The following is a 16,911-nucleotide window of genomic DNA, read 5'->3' on the forward strand; positions in this document are numbered from 1 at the left end:
AAGAATGCTGGCAGAGTAATAACAGATACACATCTAGGAAATATTACAACTCAGAGCATCCAAAAGAGGTTGAATATTTATATCACATTCAGAACAAGAGATGGAGACTTCAAATGATCTAATTTCTTAGCTCTTTTGCACTATTAATACCTTGTCCAATTTAATAATGAACTATTTGATCATTTCTGACAGTTAACACACTAAACTACAATGTATTGTTCTAAGGGTATACAAACTTTTGCCCTACAATGTATATAACAGTTGTTACTCACTGAAGGTGGTCATCTGACTTACAACGACCAAAATTTTTCATATGAAAGACAATAGTGCAACCACTTATAATCCCTCCCTGACTGAAACAAGTAAAATATTGATAAAATATATACATTTACATACACTATATGACCAAAAGTATGTGGACACCCGACCATCACACCCATTTGTGCTTGCTGAACATCCCATTCCAGATGTAGTTCCCCTTTGCTGTTATAATAACCTCCACTCTTTTGGGAAGGCGTTCCCAAAAGATTTTGGGAAAAGCCACTAGATTTTGAGACGTGGCTGTGGGGATTGTGTTCATTCAGTCACAAGAGCATTAGTGAGGTCAGGCACTGATGAACATTAAAGCTCATTTGAATTTTGCCAAAACACACCTTGATGATCCTCAAACATTTTGGGGGAATGTTCTGTGGCCTGAGGAGTCGAAAGTGGAACTGTTTGGAAGACAGGGGTGCCGTTATATCTGGCGTAAACCAAACACCAAAAGATCATCATAGCTATGGTCAAGCATGGTGGTGGAAGTGTGATGGTGTGGGGATGCTTTGCTGCTTCATGGCCTGGGCAACTTGCAGTACACATAAATTCTGCTCTCTACCAGAAAATCCTAAAGGAGAACGTCCAGTCTTCAGTCTGCAAGTTGAAACTCAAGCACAACTGGATTATGCAGCAAGACAATGATCCAAAGCTTAGGAGCAAGTCCTAGAAGTAAGTGAAAGACTGATCTCCAGTTATCTGAAGTGTTTGGTTGCAGTTATTGCTGCTAAAGTTCGCACAACCAGAATTTAAGTTAAGGGGGCAATTAGTTTTTCACATTGGTGATGGGTGTTGGATAACTTTTTTGCTTCAGTAAAAAACAACAACTGTATTTGTGTATTTACTCAGTTGTCCTTTGTTTCATGTATTTCATTTGAAGATCTAAAACTATTTAGTATGAGATGTACACAAAAACTGAAGAAATCACAGAACTGTACCAATTTCACACCCCATTGTGCACAAATCCCATTTTATAATTATTCAGTGCATAACATCACTATATATTATGATGCTCATAATGAGGATCCTTTCAACACACTCAGTACTGTTTAAACTCAGTACAGCATGCAGTTGTGCTAGAGTAATGACTCACAATCACACTTTCTGGAGTCTGGTTCCTCTCATGGTTTCTTCCTTATGTTGTCTCAGGGAGTTCTTCCTTGCCACTGTCACCTCAGGCTTGTTTATTAGGGATCTAAAACTAAATCTATATACAGATTTCCATAAAACTGCTTTATGACATTTACACCGTTAAAGGGAACCCCGACTACGAAGACTTGTATGGCTGATTAGATTAACGCTGACATACGCTATATAAATCCGCTATACAAAAATACTCTAGATGTCAGTTTTAAAAAAAATAAATACATACAAATCCTTGCACTCGTAGGCCGCCATTGCTGTTGACGTCGCAATGCATTCTGGGTAGTGACGTCAAATGGTTGCAACAGTCTTGATTCTCCAGTGACCCTACAGTGATATAAACATACCTTCAGCCTTTTCGATTTAACCCGAGCGTAACATAAGCGATGAGGCTAATATAGAAGACATTATTCAAAAGGTACATCAAAATGAAGACGATCAGAGAGGTGAGGAGGCGAGAGTGGGGCAAAATCCATGGTGTGTGTGTAGCAACTGCACGTCTTTGCCAACTGAGAGCGTTTGTTGTTCAAGGTAAGCATATGGATTAAACTATCGTTTTATGATGAAACGTATTCTAATATCAATAATTTTAGAATTCAAGAATTTTAAAATTCAGACGGCCCGCCAGCACCCTGTCGCCATGTTATGAGCAAATCTATGCTATCGACACAGCTTCTGTGTGTACGAAGGTACACATATCTTTGGAAAGCTAAGATTCTTGTAATTTGATTGATATAAACCGTTTTGAGATACAATCACAACAGCAGCTACAATAAATGTCTCTGTCAGACCACTGATACACAAAAACACTTACGAAACGGAAGCAACTCACCTCATATGAAGCCTCATAGCAATCCACTGATCCATAACATCCTGACAAAAACAGTCTTATTACACAGGCAAAGGTCCAAACAATCCAATTATGTAAAAAAGTTTAGTCCAACTTTCAGAAGAGACCAAAACCATGCATGTACTCCAAATGGTTCAAGAACAGCTTTAATTTTACTTTGTGTATGCCTTGGCTAGGCGTTTTAAGCTAATTTTATAGGAGCTTTATGTTATGAGAATATGCAGAAAAAACGCACTAACAAGATATTTACGGGTTTGATTATATTTACAGATACCCCCTGTACCACAGCACATAAGAGCTAGAAAATTACAGCTAAAAGCAGCACAGTGTGACATTATTTTCCTGCTGCACGGGCTAGCAGCTAATTCTACTGAGTTCTCAAGTGCAACCATTTTACGTCATCGACTCAGAGTGCATTGTGCATGTCACGTCATGGCGGCCTCCGTAGGTTTTAAATATGTATTAAATATTAAGGATTTTTTAAAGTAATGAACATATTTAATGTGTTTCTAACAACGTATCTTAGTAAGAGCAAACTATTGTGTGTTAAGACCTACAAGTCTTCACAGTCGGGGTGAAATTTTAAAAGTGCTATATTAATAAAATTGAATTGAACTGAATTAAAACTACATGTAATGCAAAAAATAAATATATATATTCACGCGAATCATTTTCATACAGATAAAACAGCAGTACATATTTAATATACACTCTGCTTCTTTAATACTACACTTCACACATCAGTTCCTCAATAATAGAGAGAAAGGTGAAACATTCAGTTTCTGTAACGAACACTGCATCCCACCTCAGGGCTCTGATTTGTCGAGCTAGGCTGCAAAGCAAGCTGTGATTGGCTAAGCCAGGTCAAGTTCTATGGTGAGTTTGGGCTGTGCCGTTTGCAGTGTGTTTGTTGTTTTCTGTTTCTCTCTCACGCCTGGCAGGTCACTGAGGAACAAGTACTCCAAGTTCCTGAGAAGTGAAACAGAAACACACACACACACACACACACACACACACACACACACACACACACACACACACACACAGAGGACCTGACAATGAGACTTTTAATTAACAGACATTTCATTAATAGATATTTTAATTAATAGAGCATGAAAGCAGCTCTGTGGTTTTCACCTACCTCAGGTGATGAAGAGCGATGATGCCTCGGTCTGTCACATTGCCACAGGAGACAATCTCCATTTTCTTCATGCTGTTCTGCAGCTTCTCCGTCTTACTCAAGCGCTCCAGACATGTATCCTCTATATATATACACTTTCGCAGCTTTATCTCCTCTACATACTCCAGACCATCTACACAAACACACACACGCACGCATAGGAGGGAGGGAGAGATTTATTTACTATACACTCACTACTTTAATAAGAACACTTCTACCCCTGCTCATTCACGCAATTATCCAAATCAACCAATCACCACACTGAGGTTCATTCACTGGAATCTGAGACTACAATGGGCACCTAAACCTGGTAGGTGAAGATTGGGAAAACACCACCTGGTCTTTTTCCAATCTTCAACTGTCAAGGAGTCATGTTCACTTCCCATTCATTTGTCTCCGGTATACCAGGGACAGGTACCAAAGAGTTTCTGCACATTAAGACAACCTGAAGTCATCAACTCCAAGGAACTATTGTAGCACAAAATGTTTACAGACGAGATGCTCCGGGGTGTGTGTGTGTGTGTGTGTGTGTGTGTGTGTGTGTGTGTGTGTGTGTGTGTGAATATTATCACAGCCGGAGTCAAGCCAACAACTGAGGAAATAAGTAATAATCCAGTAATAAATGGAAATAATATTTGTTTTGCTTCAAAGTGACAATTTACTGTAATGACAGTCATATTGATGTGTGGAAAAGATTTATTCTTATAACACAGGAGATCACAGGAGTTAATTACATCCTGTAAGAATTTCATACCTGGGGCTGCGTATCAAAACACATATTACCATTCTGAGTAGTGAGTCAGATTAGTACAGTACAGATTCGTGTTATTGTATTTAGCATATGATATCTGGTTTGGGACACAGCCTTGAATTCTCCCTGAATATGTTGGTCAGTACAGGATTCCGTGGAGTTTTTTTTTTCTGTGATTGTTTGCGATGAAACTTGGAGAGTTTTTTGTTCTTTTTTGCGGAAAACTACATGAATTGGTGAAATTGCAATTGCATGAAATTGTTCCGCACGGTCTTTCGCAGTGATGTTTGTTGGTAAATGAGACCTTTTAGCTGTTCTCATGTTCAAAACACGAATCGAAGAGGGCTTTGGCTGAATGTGTGTCGTGACGACATCACGACACGTCTTGGCCCAAATCTGCAGAAATTCTGTGGTCATTTTGAAAAATTGCAAGCTCCTCTGAATATTGCGGAATTTGCTTGACATTGCATTCGTTTCTGTGATCGCAAAATCTCTAAATCCTGGAGAGACTGGTATGTGTGTACTTTAAAATATGTTAAATTACTTCTACAATTAACTTGTGGGTGAGAAGTGCACAGCACAACTGATGTTACAAAATGTTCAATGTTCCAGCATCCTTTTGTAACAGCTGTTACACTGCGAAAGCTGCTGCTAACAAAATGTCTTTTGAGCAGCTATGAAGTCAGTGTGTACATTGTGAAGTGTTTACAAAAAAAAAAAAACAGTAAAAACCTGTATCTTTCATTTCGCACGTAAGCCCTGTTTATGACGATGTCTTTATGATTTGCATGGATGTATTTGAAGGATTTGATTCTGGATGGTAAAAGGGGTGAAGAGAAGAAAGAAGACTGGGAGAACAGTCAAGCAGGGATACTGTATCAGGATCATACACGGTATCTTATCAGTTATTGTGTGAAGGCGTCACTCACCCAGGTAATCGAATCCCCGGTACATGATGCAGGATTCTGTGGCATCGATGGCCTGGATTTGATATCTCCCCAGCGGCCCGGTCGGAAGTCCGTTGTAATCATGTTGCCACCGGTCGAAACCACGGAAACGAACTTTGGCCCCACACCTTAAGAGCCATTCGGCAGCTGCACGGTCCGGACCAACTGCCTTAATCCGCTCATAATCAACCCTGGAACAAAACACACAATTAAAGTTTTATTTAAAAAAAACTGTACATCATGTGCACCAAGAAAAGGCCACAAAATGACATGATCTCTGAATCCGCTCTTATAACAAACCATATATTTTAGCTCCTCTCTGGGAGGCAAGACAGATATTTATCATAAAATTCTAACTCCTAACCACATTCCTAACAGTTACTGCTGCTTAGTAGAACTCTGACTGAGTTAGCAAATAGGAAGTGTCTATACATTTAATACAGCATCACTATGAAACATGGCAGAGGAGTGCTGTTATGTGAAAATAATCCATGACGGGGTTGTCGTTACACCCCTGAACAGCATGTCCCAAAGTGTTTTATTCTTCTTATACCACAGCGATCACCAGGTATTGACATTTTTTAATTAATTAATGAATAAAACTTTTTTTTTAGCTGTTTATAGTTGCATTTAATGTTGTGTAACATACGCAAGACAAGTTAGTTCCTGTTATCACTTATGTTGTAGCAGCGATCATCATTCCCATCATTCACCAGTCTCTTTTTTTCCTCTTGAACTCGAATAAGACAAAAAAAACCCCACACACAGCAGAAAGAGTAAAGTTCTCTGTCCTGAAGACTTTCCCATAGCAGAAAACTTACTGACTGCTAAAAAGTACTGGCGCAACACCCAAGACTCGTTTCATCAACGTTAAATAAATGTCTCCTTATAGAATATGCACGACTATAATCGTTATATCATTATACATTTTTCTTTGTTAAATAGCATGTTTTCTGATTGTGTTTATTATTAGGCTTAGATTACGTGGCATCCGGCATACAAGTCCCTGTGTATGAGCTGTTACTGTAGAAACTATAACGCATTAGGACAAGCACATTAATATAAACATAACATTTGAATTACAGTTAGAATTGCTGCCAGAGCCATGCTGTTATAAGTAAATTCATCCTCACTGTCAGATTCAAAGATTCAACAGCAAGGGTGAGACAAATAGAAAACCTTTAAATGTGTGAAACACATTAGAGAAACAGTACATTAAATTTGCAGTTTGAAAAGTAAACATGCACTACTGGTCCATTGTTCTCGATAGCCCCTTCTACAGTTCCCTCAGACCTGATACACTTCTGTGACATGCATTTGCAATAAGCAAAGCAAAATAAAAAAAAAGAAAGTTTCTTAAACATTATGGCTAGGTTTAGTATTTTTAAAAAATGATTAAATTGTAGCATGTAACGTATATTCATGAATATATTACACAATCTCATTAAAAAAAAAAATCTCATTTAAAAACCTGACAACACAACATGCTATTGGCCTATAAGTATAAAGAGAAAGTAAAAAATTACTATTATTATTATTTTAAAATATGCTGCACTTTCTGCTTTGGTCATATCTCCTGATTTTTGCAGTTATCTGATTATTTTGTACATGTAAACCCAGTCTGTGTAACAGATTATAAAATACCATGTTACACAAATGTTTCTTTCTTCTCACAGTTTTATTGTAACTCTCTGCACAGAATACAGAGATGACTGCACTTTGTGCAGAACTGCTCTATGTAATGTCTCACCTACAGCCGCCTCGGTCACGGCTGTGAATCATTCACAATGTTTAAACCCCTGAATGCTTTTAGCATCATTCTGTAGATTTAATTAAACTCCTTGAATGAATGGGGAAACATCTTCATGATTGGAATACAAAATGATTATTTAGATTTGCTTTGTCGGTGTACACAATACAGTACACAAGTACTGAAAGCTGCTCGTGAAAGCGTCCTGCCTTTCTTCACACCCAGCACAGCACCTCTGCTTTGTAGAATAAAACTCAGTATCGCAATGTGATAAGCACGCAGTATTTTCACATACATTAGATTCATTATATCCATCTTCTCCAAGTCAAAAAGGAGAGACCGAATACATTAGGTCCCGGTTAACGTTTATAGGACTACATCTTGAGGTTTGAATTGAACACATTCAATTCAACTGAGCAAATATAGGCTAATATCTATAAGAACTCAATAATAAATAGCTTGCAGAATAATAGCTGCAAACTTGCTTTATGATCATTTCTGTCCAAACATCCCTGCTGAAAAAAAAACCCCAATAGAAACCATCACAGAAATTCTAACGCTTTCCGCTACAAAATACCATTACAAACCATCAGCTAACCATTACCGGTCCTTAATTGTATCCATTAGACATAACATGCCACCACTAGAAGGCAACAAATTACCAGTAGAGACCCACAGGAACCATTACAGGTTCCATTAAAACCAATACAATTGCCATTAAAACAATTTTTCCCAGTAAATATAAATACATTAAAGTATTGTATATTTACATTAAGCTTCACTGCTTTGCTCGAGTTTCCAGCGGTTAGTGAAAATATTGAGTTTGTGAAAATTTGTTAATTTAAATTGAGTCACAAACTATTTTTAATCATGGTACAGGGTAAAGCCTTGCACTGGTTCACCAGTGAATCATGGGTGTGGAGGTAAAATAGTTAGCAACAGCTGCTATTGGTTGTGTATGTCTATGGTGCATTATTACTTGTTAAACACGGCGTTGAGCCAGCCCCAGAATGCTCTGCTGCCCCCTGGCGGTGCACACCGGGAGTGTGTGTATAAAACACACCGCGCTGTCACACTCAGCACTCTCATAACTCCTATTTCTGGAAAAACAGCAAAAACAGATAACTACTTCCGAGTTAGTCTTTAAATAAACCGCACACAGGTCACTATGAATAATACTTTATACTAGTAATGGCGGGACGACGCTTTATGTAGCGGTTAGGCTTTCCAGTTAGCTGTATTGAAAACGGCTCGTTTCTCTAGACTTCCGGTGTCCTCTAGTAATAACCTCTAGTGCTCAGAAAGAATCCTGCTGCGGGTTTCTGCTTCGCGTCTGTGACTAAATACAATAATTCAGTGTAACTTTCCCGAAGATTGTATTTAGGCAATGGTAGGATGATTTTACAGTGCAAAATATCCTATCAGATTGTCCTACCCAGTATAAAATAAACAGGTAGGATAACTTTACAGTGCAAAATACCCCCATCAGATTCCAAGTCCACGGCAAGTATTAAAAATTATGTGCGTGTTGTTCAGCGAGACGCAATATTGATGTGCGCATGCGCAGTAAGCCCTGGTAGGACAATCTGACGGGTAAAATGAAATGTCAGGACACCGGTTTAAGCCATAAATATATAAATATATATATATATATATATATATATATATATATATATATATATATATATATATATATATATATGTATATGTATATAGACAGACTGAGATATCTTTCTGTATGTTGCTAGAGCTTAGAAGCAATCCCCAAACGAGGCTTGGTCATTACAGGAAAACAACACAAGTACTGAAAGCTGCTCGTGAAAGCGTCCTGCCTTTCTTCACACCCAGCACAGCACCTCTGCTTTGTAGAATAAAACTCAGTATTGCAATGTGATAAGCACGCAGTCAATTCCGGTACAATCTTTTATACCATAGGCATTTACTGTACTAAGTAAAACGAGTACATTTCCTTCACACGAGCCGCAGTTATCAGTACACCATTTCCAAGGCAAGCAAATCCATACCAAACTACACTCGGCTAAGAACAACAACATATTAGTGTTAGATCATCCTATTAAATTTACTATTTACACGCAGTGACTCAACTTGTATGAAATGTGAATTCAAGACATACAATAAATACAACTATGAACTCCGACAAACTCCGCTAGTGTTATTTACATTTTACCTCCGCCATGCGCCACTTTCATGACCTTTCACCTCACGCCAGATTACATCAGCACGTTCTGATCTCCCATTGGTCAGTTCACGTTAAGCCAAAGCGCGTTATCTATACATAGAGGTGCAACTATCCATTGTTTACTACGCAAACCAAAGCGTCTAAACAGATATAGATACACCACACACACTTGAAAACCCCCGAAATCACAATCTAAATTTTCTGGCTTTTAGTATGTATATGTCGGCCTTAAGGTTATCTATAAGCTAATGTGCTTCAAAACAATGACAAAATTCGCATTTAGAAGATATATGTATTAAAAATCTACAGTCTCTCTCTACCACCAATACAGATCAACAACTTTGATGACATCATTCTGCACTTCAGCTTCTTGTCAGATTTTCTGTCCAATCTAATGCTCTTTAGAATCCAATGCATTGTTATTGCTCGGGCTTACATCCATAGTACGGAAGATAGCGTTGGCTCTTTTTAAGTATTAAATCTTGGTTAAAGAGGAATTGTTTAACAATCCTCGAATAAATTGTTAACTTGTTTAAGATTTTTATGTTTATGATGATATAGAAGGCCACATGACAATGCTAACATGCCGGACGTAGTATGTCATAATACACATACTGTTTCTACGGCAGTGCAGTACGTACGCTCATAGTATGCGATTTTTTTGAACGCATCATTCGGTTCTTTTTGGTTTATTAAGTGCATCATCCGGGTATTTAAAGTGTACATTTTCTCTTTGGAATTTTCAGTATACACACTACTCACACCATTTATACTACAAAACGGCATGGAATAGTGCACAAGTACGCAAATTGTGATGCACATAGGCTATTGTTTTGGAGCACACTAGTTTATAGATAACCTTAAGGCCAACATATTTATACTAAAAGCCAGAAAACGTCCATTTTGATTTGATGGGAACTTTATGATTATTATTTAAAATGCCATCAGCCACAGCCCTCAGAGGCCACGCCCCTTTAAAAACCAAGATGACGTTATTTTGTACTTTAATTATGTATTCATGACTTTTTTTCGCTTGCTAATTATTATTAATTAACTATTTGTATTTTTTTAAGAGGTGATGGGTAAATTAGTACCACATATATATCTGTGTGTATTTAAAGGGTGTGTAAATTAGTGGCATGTATTCATCCCACGAGTTTTAAACTCCCAGAAAACAGTGTTTATATTTAAACTGTCTGTAAGTTACACTGTAACATACAATCACATATATTTCCCCCGTAAATTAGAAAACTTTGAGTAATATTATGTTGTGTAATTTTAAACATGACTTTTCCTTTAATGTGCTGACGGAGCTGTGCAGGACTCGCTGAAGCCCTCATAGCACTGCTGCTTTTGTTGGCTTGACGAGCGAGTAACGCAGGCTCGTGGCAGGCGAGCTAACAAGCTAACAGAAGCGGTTACAGTTTAAAGCCTACAGTTCTCGAGGTTATCAGTGGACCTCACGGCTTCATGGTTCTTTTCCAACTCATCACCTTTGTGTGGAAATAGGTAAAGAGGCGCAGGGGATTTAGCGCACACTCGCTCAGGCAGGAGGATATCCTGGGAGACAGACAGACAGAGAGGTAAGACGTCATGCTAGCGGCGTTAGCTTGCTAATTTCTGGCTAACGTTAGCTAGTTTCCGAGACGTGTCGTTTCGCCTGAGCTGCTATTTAGCATCTATTTGTGGGTTTGTTCGCAGGTGTGCACTTCTGTGTCATGTTTATTGGTGAATTTTCAACTGATACACTATCAGACACCTCCTGTCATACCTGTCAAGCACGTCGCAGCTAGTTAGCTGTTAGCCGAGATAGACAACGTTATCTGCTAGCTAGCTAGCGAGTTCTTTCGTGGTACTTCTTGTGTATCGGAATCTCAACTGTGTAAATGTCTGAGAATAATATTACACATTCATGAAACCGTTTGGGATTCATAAAAGCTCTTTAAGACCCAGAAAAGAAAGGATGTTTGGACTTGGACTAAAGTAAGATATCTTAAACATGTAGTCAGGGACGCCAAACAGACGAATAAAATTAAGTACGTTATTTAAAGGTGTGTAGTGATATATATTTTGGCTACTTATTGGAATAATTATATATTTCGTACATTTTCTACCCATGGAACTCATTTTTATTCAAAGTTGCATTATTTATAGCCACAAAAACGTTGATAATGACCGGTTGTCAGCATCAGACACACACCCTGACTGAGTTCCCCCCAGACCCCACTCTGAGAACCGTGGACTTAAAGGAACAGATAATGAAGGTGTGTTGAGACCATTAAAACCCCATTGTGCTGTAACACTGCCATGGCTATTAGTCTGTACTGTGTGCATCACGTGACTTGTCCACTAGGTTAAACCCAAAGTCAGATACAGTGCAGCCTTCACCTAGAACACAGGCTCCCAACCCTGAAGAACCCCCTGTCCTGCACATTAGAGTGTTTTCCTGCTCAAAGACACTGCTCTGTATCACCTGGTATAGATTAGTTGATTGAGGTCTTGTCAGGAACAGAGAGAACACTACAAATGTGCAGGACGGGGGTTCTCCAAGACCTGCGTTGAAGAAAGAACTAAGAGCCTGTGAGTGTGTTGTCTTTTGGATGTCTAAAAGACCCTGACATATCGTACTGCCTTATAATGCTACCTGACATGAGAACTGTGTTTTTAAAAGGGTTAGCACGTTTGCCTCACACCTCCAGGGTTGGGGGTTCGAATCCTGTGTGCCTCTGTGGAGTGGAGTTTGTATGTTTTCCCCAAGCTTTGGGGGTTTCCTACCCAAATCCAAAGACATGCATTGTAGGCTGATTGGCATTTCCAAATTGTCCGTAGTGTGTGTGTGTGCGCGTGCCCGTCGAGGGTGTCCCCATCCTTGTGCCCTGAGCCCTGGGATAGGTGCAACGCTATGTGGTATAAGTGGTATGGAAAATGGATGGATGGAAGCCCCTGGTAATAAACATGGTCAGCTCTTTAGCTTGTCTTTAGCATATCTCTAAACATATCTTTTTTTTTATGCGGTATTGATTCCACTAAAAATCTGGGAAGGTCTGGCTTCTTAAGCAACTAACATGACTGAATGGTTAACAGTTACCTTTTAATGCTTAACCATTAATGATTTGTTCATGACTGTAATGAATGGTGGTTTATTTACTTAAAAAAAAAAAGTTAAGCACTTATCAGACCAGAGAGGGTAAAAATAAAATAATCTATGCAAATGTTCCCCTTTCTGACTTAATGTCTCCAGCCCTGTAGCTAATCTTTGGCTTGATGAGCTACCTTCAGCTAAATCATTTCTGTAAATATGGGGTTGGGTAAGACGCAGCAGAGGATTTGCTACAGAAGACGAAGTTCTTCATATTTAGGAAACTAGAAATGTTGAACTACGGTCAGTCTTTCATACACTTATCAGTTCTGCTACAGTGATTTATTATTATTATTATTATTATTATTATTATTATTATTATTAATTATTTATTTTGAGATCTCTGGTCTGCTGAATATTTTGTGGGGTCCACATTGACTTACGTTTATTACCTTAAAATCAACTACAAAGCTTTTCTAGTTTAATGTTTTTAAAGTGCTCTAAAATATTGAAGGATTGTTCTTGAAATGAGTAACAACGAGGAGCAATTTCCATTTTGAAATTACTCTAAAGAATATTTTTTAAAACCATATTTTTAGATTCCTCCAGGTACTCCGGTCTCCTCCTCCTCTAGTCCAAAGACATGTATTGTAGGCTGATTGGCGTTTCCAAATTGCAGCGGCAAGAGGGCAGTCAGAGAGAACAAGACCTGAATTGCAGGCTTTTCCACACAAATAAGACCAAGCGTGACCCGTCACCTTTCATAGCAGCACTTTGACGATGCACAAACATTTAAAACCAAAGCTCGTATTCGGTAAGTGAATAACTTTATTTAGAATCATGTGATATAATGTTTAATGAATGTTCTCATTTTTGTTTTACATGGTCTATCATATTCCTTATTTGTAATTTGTAATGGGTTCTTGTTATTAGAACAAAGAATAATCCTTAGATTAGTTGATTGTGGAAAAAAAAATAGCTGAGATTATTCAATTGTTAAAAGAAAAAAAAAAAAAAAAAAGATTTGTTGCAGCTCTAACCCTAAGTTCTGTTGGTTCCTGTTTGGGCTGGTTGTTGTGTTTTTAAATAGCAGTGGAAAAACTCTAAGTGGCCATACCCTCACACAAGGTGTGTGTGTGCCAAAGTAAAAAGCTGTTTATTTGTCACAGCCTTATATCAGGCTCTAGCAGTTCCCGTTGTGAACAACGGTGACTCAGTGTACTGCTGCCGCTTTGGCAGGGTGGTGGAGCACAGCAGGGCGTTTGCAGAGCTCGTCCATCTTGTCTGGCAGAGCAGGAAGAGCCTGTGCTTTGTGCATGGTGTTCATGTTAAGTGTGGGGTTTGTAAAGACTGCTGTGTCTCCTGCTGGCAGGGTGCTGTGTGTGTTGTGTGTTCCTGCTGAGTGGAAATAGTCTTCAGGACATTTGCATGTGGGGTGATGTGTGTGTTTGGGGGGGGGGGGTGTAGAACTGTGTGTGAAGCAGTACGGTCACACGTCACAGTCACTGTTCCCTCTGTTTCAGCTGTCCATCCACTCAGACCGCACCCTCACTGCCTGCGCACTCAGCTGTCTGCCTCTCTTGTCCTCCAAACCCAGCAAAATACTACAGAATAGTTGGGTTTCTTTCTTTGTGCTGTGGGAAGCAACATGGTGCTTTTCTGTTTTTCTGACATGTGTTTAACATTTATGTTTAATTTCTCTAAAGCTGTCCCATCACAAAAAGTTATTCAACAGAATATTTATTTATTTATTTATTTATTTATTTATTTATTTTAATAGGGAGCCAGCTTAACAAAGGGTTTTAGTGTGTTCATTATTTTCATCCACACTCATTCCAAAATGAAAATCATTTATCTGGGCATTTCATTATTATTGATAAAATGTAAAAAAAAAAAAAAAAATTGTAGTTGGTGAATTTTTTTGATGCAGCCAACTGTAAATTGGTTAACAAATGGCTGATTAGTCAGACAGTGTTGGTTTGCATGCAGTACTTGCTTGTGCATCTGATACGTTTGTATGCTTTTCTGGCCACAAGCTTCAGGATCATAAACCTAGTGCACACTATGCGATTTTAGCCCAGATTTCCCAAAGGCAACCGCTCGTGTAGTGTGAATGTTTCAGCTACATGATTTTCTCAGTCTGTGAGCTGTCTCCAAGGCTCTGATATTTTCAAGCATATTTATTTATTTATTTTTGTCTATGAATTGCATTCTGTGAACCCTTTATGACTAGTGGCAAGAACAGTGCTGAGAAACAGCCAGTGAGAGTCCTAGAGGAAATCATGAGGAAAGCACTGCGGTCATGTGCAGGAGAGGTGAAATGTATACACATGCAACACAAAGACTTTTGTGATTGTTGCAGCCAAAAATGCTTGATTTTGCTGCAGGTTTATTTTTCAAAATTTGCGATGCAACTTGCATGTTTTTTGTGCTTTTTTTTTTTTGTGGAAAATTACTTCAATTGGTGAAATTGCGTTTGCATGAAATTGTTTCGCACGGTCTTTTGCGGCGATGAGACCTTTTTTAGCGATGTGTCTTGGCCCAGATCTGTGGAAAATCTGCGGTAATTTTGACAAATTGCACGCTCCTCCGAATACTGCAGAGATTCCTTGATTTTACGTTAACACCTGCGATCCTGGAGGGACTGACAATGATATTGCTTCCTTATAAAGTTGTCATACCCAAATGTTTAGGAACATTAAAATTAAACACAGTATGATGTACAACAGTATACGATGATGTTTTTTGCATTATACCTCCAGTTCTCTTTGCAGAACAGACAATCCATGCTGTCCATGCCTTCCAAATTAATATTTCCTCAATGTTTTTCTGTTATTTCTCTTTTTCTTGTTTTCAGACAAAAATACTGATAAGCCCACAAAGTCACACGATGGACAGCTCACTTATTTTGGCGAGAGAACGCAATTTCTGGAAGCTTTGTCAGGGATCTCTCCAGGTGAAGGACTGTGTAGTCTGTCTATCTTTTCTATATAATGATATAATGAAAGCTAGAAGTCTGGTTTGACCATTTGAGTTGTCTCTCAGGGTGGTAGGATGAACTAGAAACCCAAGTTTGATTGCTTTGGGCCAGTTGTTTTTAGTTTTCCAGTAAGAAAACTGCGCTCGACCAAGGGGACTCCATAGCTGGCGTTTGGCACCCCTGTTCTTGAAGTACAGTTTTACATTTACAGTCTTGAGAATGGCTGAGTTTAGGGACGTGTATGAGGTCATGCACAGATGTGAATTGGGCATTAAGTCTATAGTGAAATGTTAAAGGGTTTGTGAGTAGCATACATTTCTACCCAGGTCTCTTAAACCTTTTTAGTAGAGATCGACTGATATTGATTTTTATAACCGATACCAATTATTTGCATGTGCAAGAACCGATATTTATTTATTGTTTTACATCTGTTTTGACACAGTGATGACAACACCACTGAACTGTACAAACCGTTTTATTTATAGCAGTTTTGTCAATTTAAATTCCTCCTTGCATACAAAACACAACTCCTATTTATCACAAATAAATAGAGGGGTCTGAAGAGTGCAAAAAATAAAGTGCATTGTTACTAAAGTGACTTGTTTAAAAAAAAAAAAAGATTTAATGAGAGAAACAAACGGGTAAAACAAATAAAGCACCTAAAAATAATTCTATGTTCACCCCTGGCAATGGCTGTGAAGTAAGTCCACACTTCTCTTTGTTTTTTCCTCCTTTCAGTCATCTTAAAAACAAAAAGGTGTTGAAAGTTAGCAGTCTTTCATGTTAATATTTCATCTTCATATTACAACAATAAAAACATATTTTTACTTATAAAAACAGCAGCAACAACACTAATAATGACAATAGACAAAATAAATTTCGAAAGTCTAATGTTTTCAAATGGAGAGCATAAATAAATGACAGGGGAGTCTATCGACTTTGCATAAATGTAATCATTCATTTTAAACTACAGCTTTAAAAGGTTTATGTGCTGTTTAGGCTAAAGATTGAAGACAACTACTTTGCTGGAATAAGTATACATTGGCAGGAAAGTAGCAACCAAAACAGCGTATACGTCGTTGCAATTACGAGAGTCCATCTCAACTGGTATGTTATCAGAATTAGTAAAGGTTTTTGTCTGTCTAGATTATGAAATACCTTCTGACCGAGCGCTTTTTATCTGTGTTTACGCAGAACTATACTCAAACTGCGATTGCTCTTGGAAATAATAAATAATTAATTTCCACAGAGTTGTAATTATTTAGATGTTTAATAGCGAAATAAAGGTTATACAGTATATATTAATATAATTTAGGGTGTTTTAAATGAGCGAATCTTGTTAAGCGATGTAAATGTTCGCCTTTGGGATACGACTTGCTTAAACTACATATCAAGCTTTTATGTAACACGTTTCATTTGTGTGTTAATGGCTGTTATGTTAAATAAAGCTTATTACTTAAAGCAAAGCGAGTATACCTGTGCACATCGTCTCCCCTCAGCTGCAGTGGCGGTCCTGTGCTCAATTCTCAAAACGCCCGCAAGATGTCGCCATTTATCGGTGAAAACCGATATCTGATTATGGGAAAATGCTTAAATATAAAGAAAAATATCGGTAAAACCAATTATCAGTTGGTCGCTACTTTTTAGCATGCTTTTCATGCATCCACCACTAGGGGGTGGAGGCATTATGTTTTTGATTGATACTTGTGTCTGTCTGAC

General features: G+C 38.2%; 2 protein-coding genes across 8 annotated transcripts in view; one reads left to right on the forward strand and one right to left on the reverse strand.

Moving 5' to 3' along the window:
• Positions 1–1,606: 1,606 nt before the first annotated feature.
• On the reverse strand, positions 1,607–9,181 carry dmac2l (distal membrane arm assembly component 2 like). 4 transcript variants are annotated; one of them, XR_008385604.1, is made up of 6 exons: positions 9,122–9,181; positions 7,913–8,033; positions 5,166–5,374; positions 3,447–3,618; positions 2,288–3,274; positions 1,607–1,782 (listed from the first exon to the last, which is right to left on the reverse strand). XR_008385604.1 is itself a non-coding variant. In XM_053621649.1 (5 exons), the coding sequence occupies exons 1-5, from the start codon at positions 9,141–9,143 to the stop codon at positions 3,160–3,162; spliced, it is 639 nt and encodes a 212-aa protein (XP_053477624.1). In that variant the 5' UTR covers positions 9,144–9,181; the 3' UTR covers positions 1,607–3,159. The 4 variants fall into 4 exon arrangements, 3 of the variants coding, with proteins under 3 accessions (XP_053477624.1, XP_053477626.1, XP_053477625.1); XM_053621649.1 differs by having other exon boundaries at positions 1,607–3,274; XM_053621651.1 differs by having other exon boundaries at positions 1,607–3,274; positions 9,115–9,134.
• Positions 9,182–10,436: 1,255 nt separating this feature from the next.
• klc1b (kinesin light chain 1b) overlaps positions 10,437–16,911 on the forward strand; it is a 43,326-nt gene continuing 36,851 nt past the window's right edge. The window contains exon 1 of one of the 4 annotated variants that reach the window (XM_053621646.1): positions 10,437–10,716. The gene's annotated coding sequence lies outside the window, so the exon portion shown is untranslated. The remainder of the gene's footprint in view (positions 10,717–16,911) is intronic. The other 3 variants (XM_053621645.1, XM_053621644.1, XM_053621642.1) reach the window with 3 other exon arrangements.

The sequence above is a fragment of the Ictalurus furcatus genome, chromosome 3 (assembly GCF_023375685.1).
Source record: "Ictalurus furcatus strain D&B chromosome 3, Billie_1.0, whole genome shotgun sequence".
Taxonomy (NCBI): Eukaryota; Metazoa; Chordata; class Actinopteri; order Siluriformes; family Ictaluridae; genus Ictalurus; species Ictalurus furcatus.

What these genes read in the sequence shown, in the direction of transcription:
- dmac2l (XM_053621649.1), bottom strand. Translation starts at nt 9,143, where the DNA reads ATGAAAGTGGCGCATGGCGGAG. An exon ending in CTCAACGCCGTGTTTAACAA is followed by an intron (nt 5,375 to 7,912) that starts GTAATAATGCAC and finishes GTTTTGTTCCAG; the next exon opens with GGTTGATTATGAGCGGATTA. An exon ending in CCGGGGATTCGATTACCTGG is followed by an intron (nt 3,619 to 5,165) that starts GTGAGTGACGCC and finishes GTGTTTGTGTAG; the next exon opens with ATGGTCTGGAGTATGTAGAG.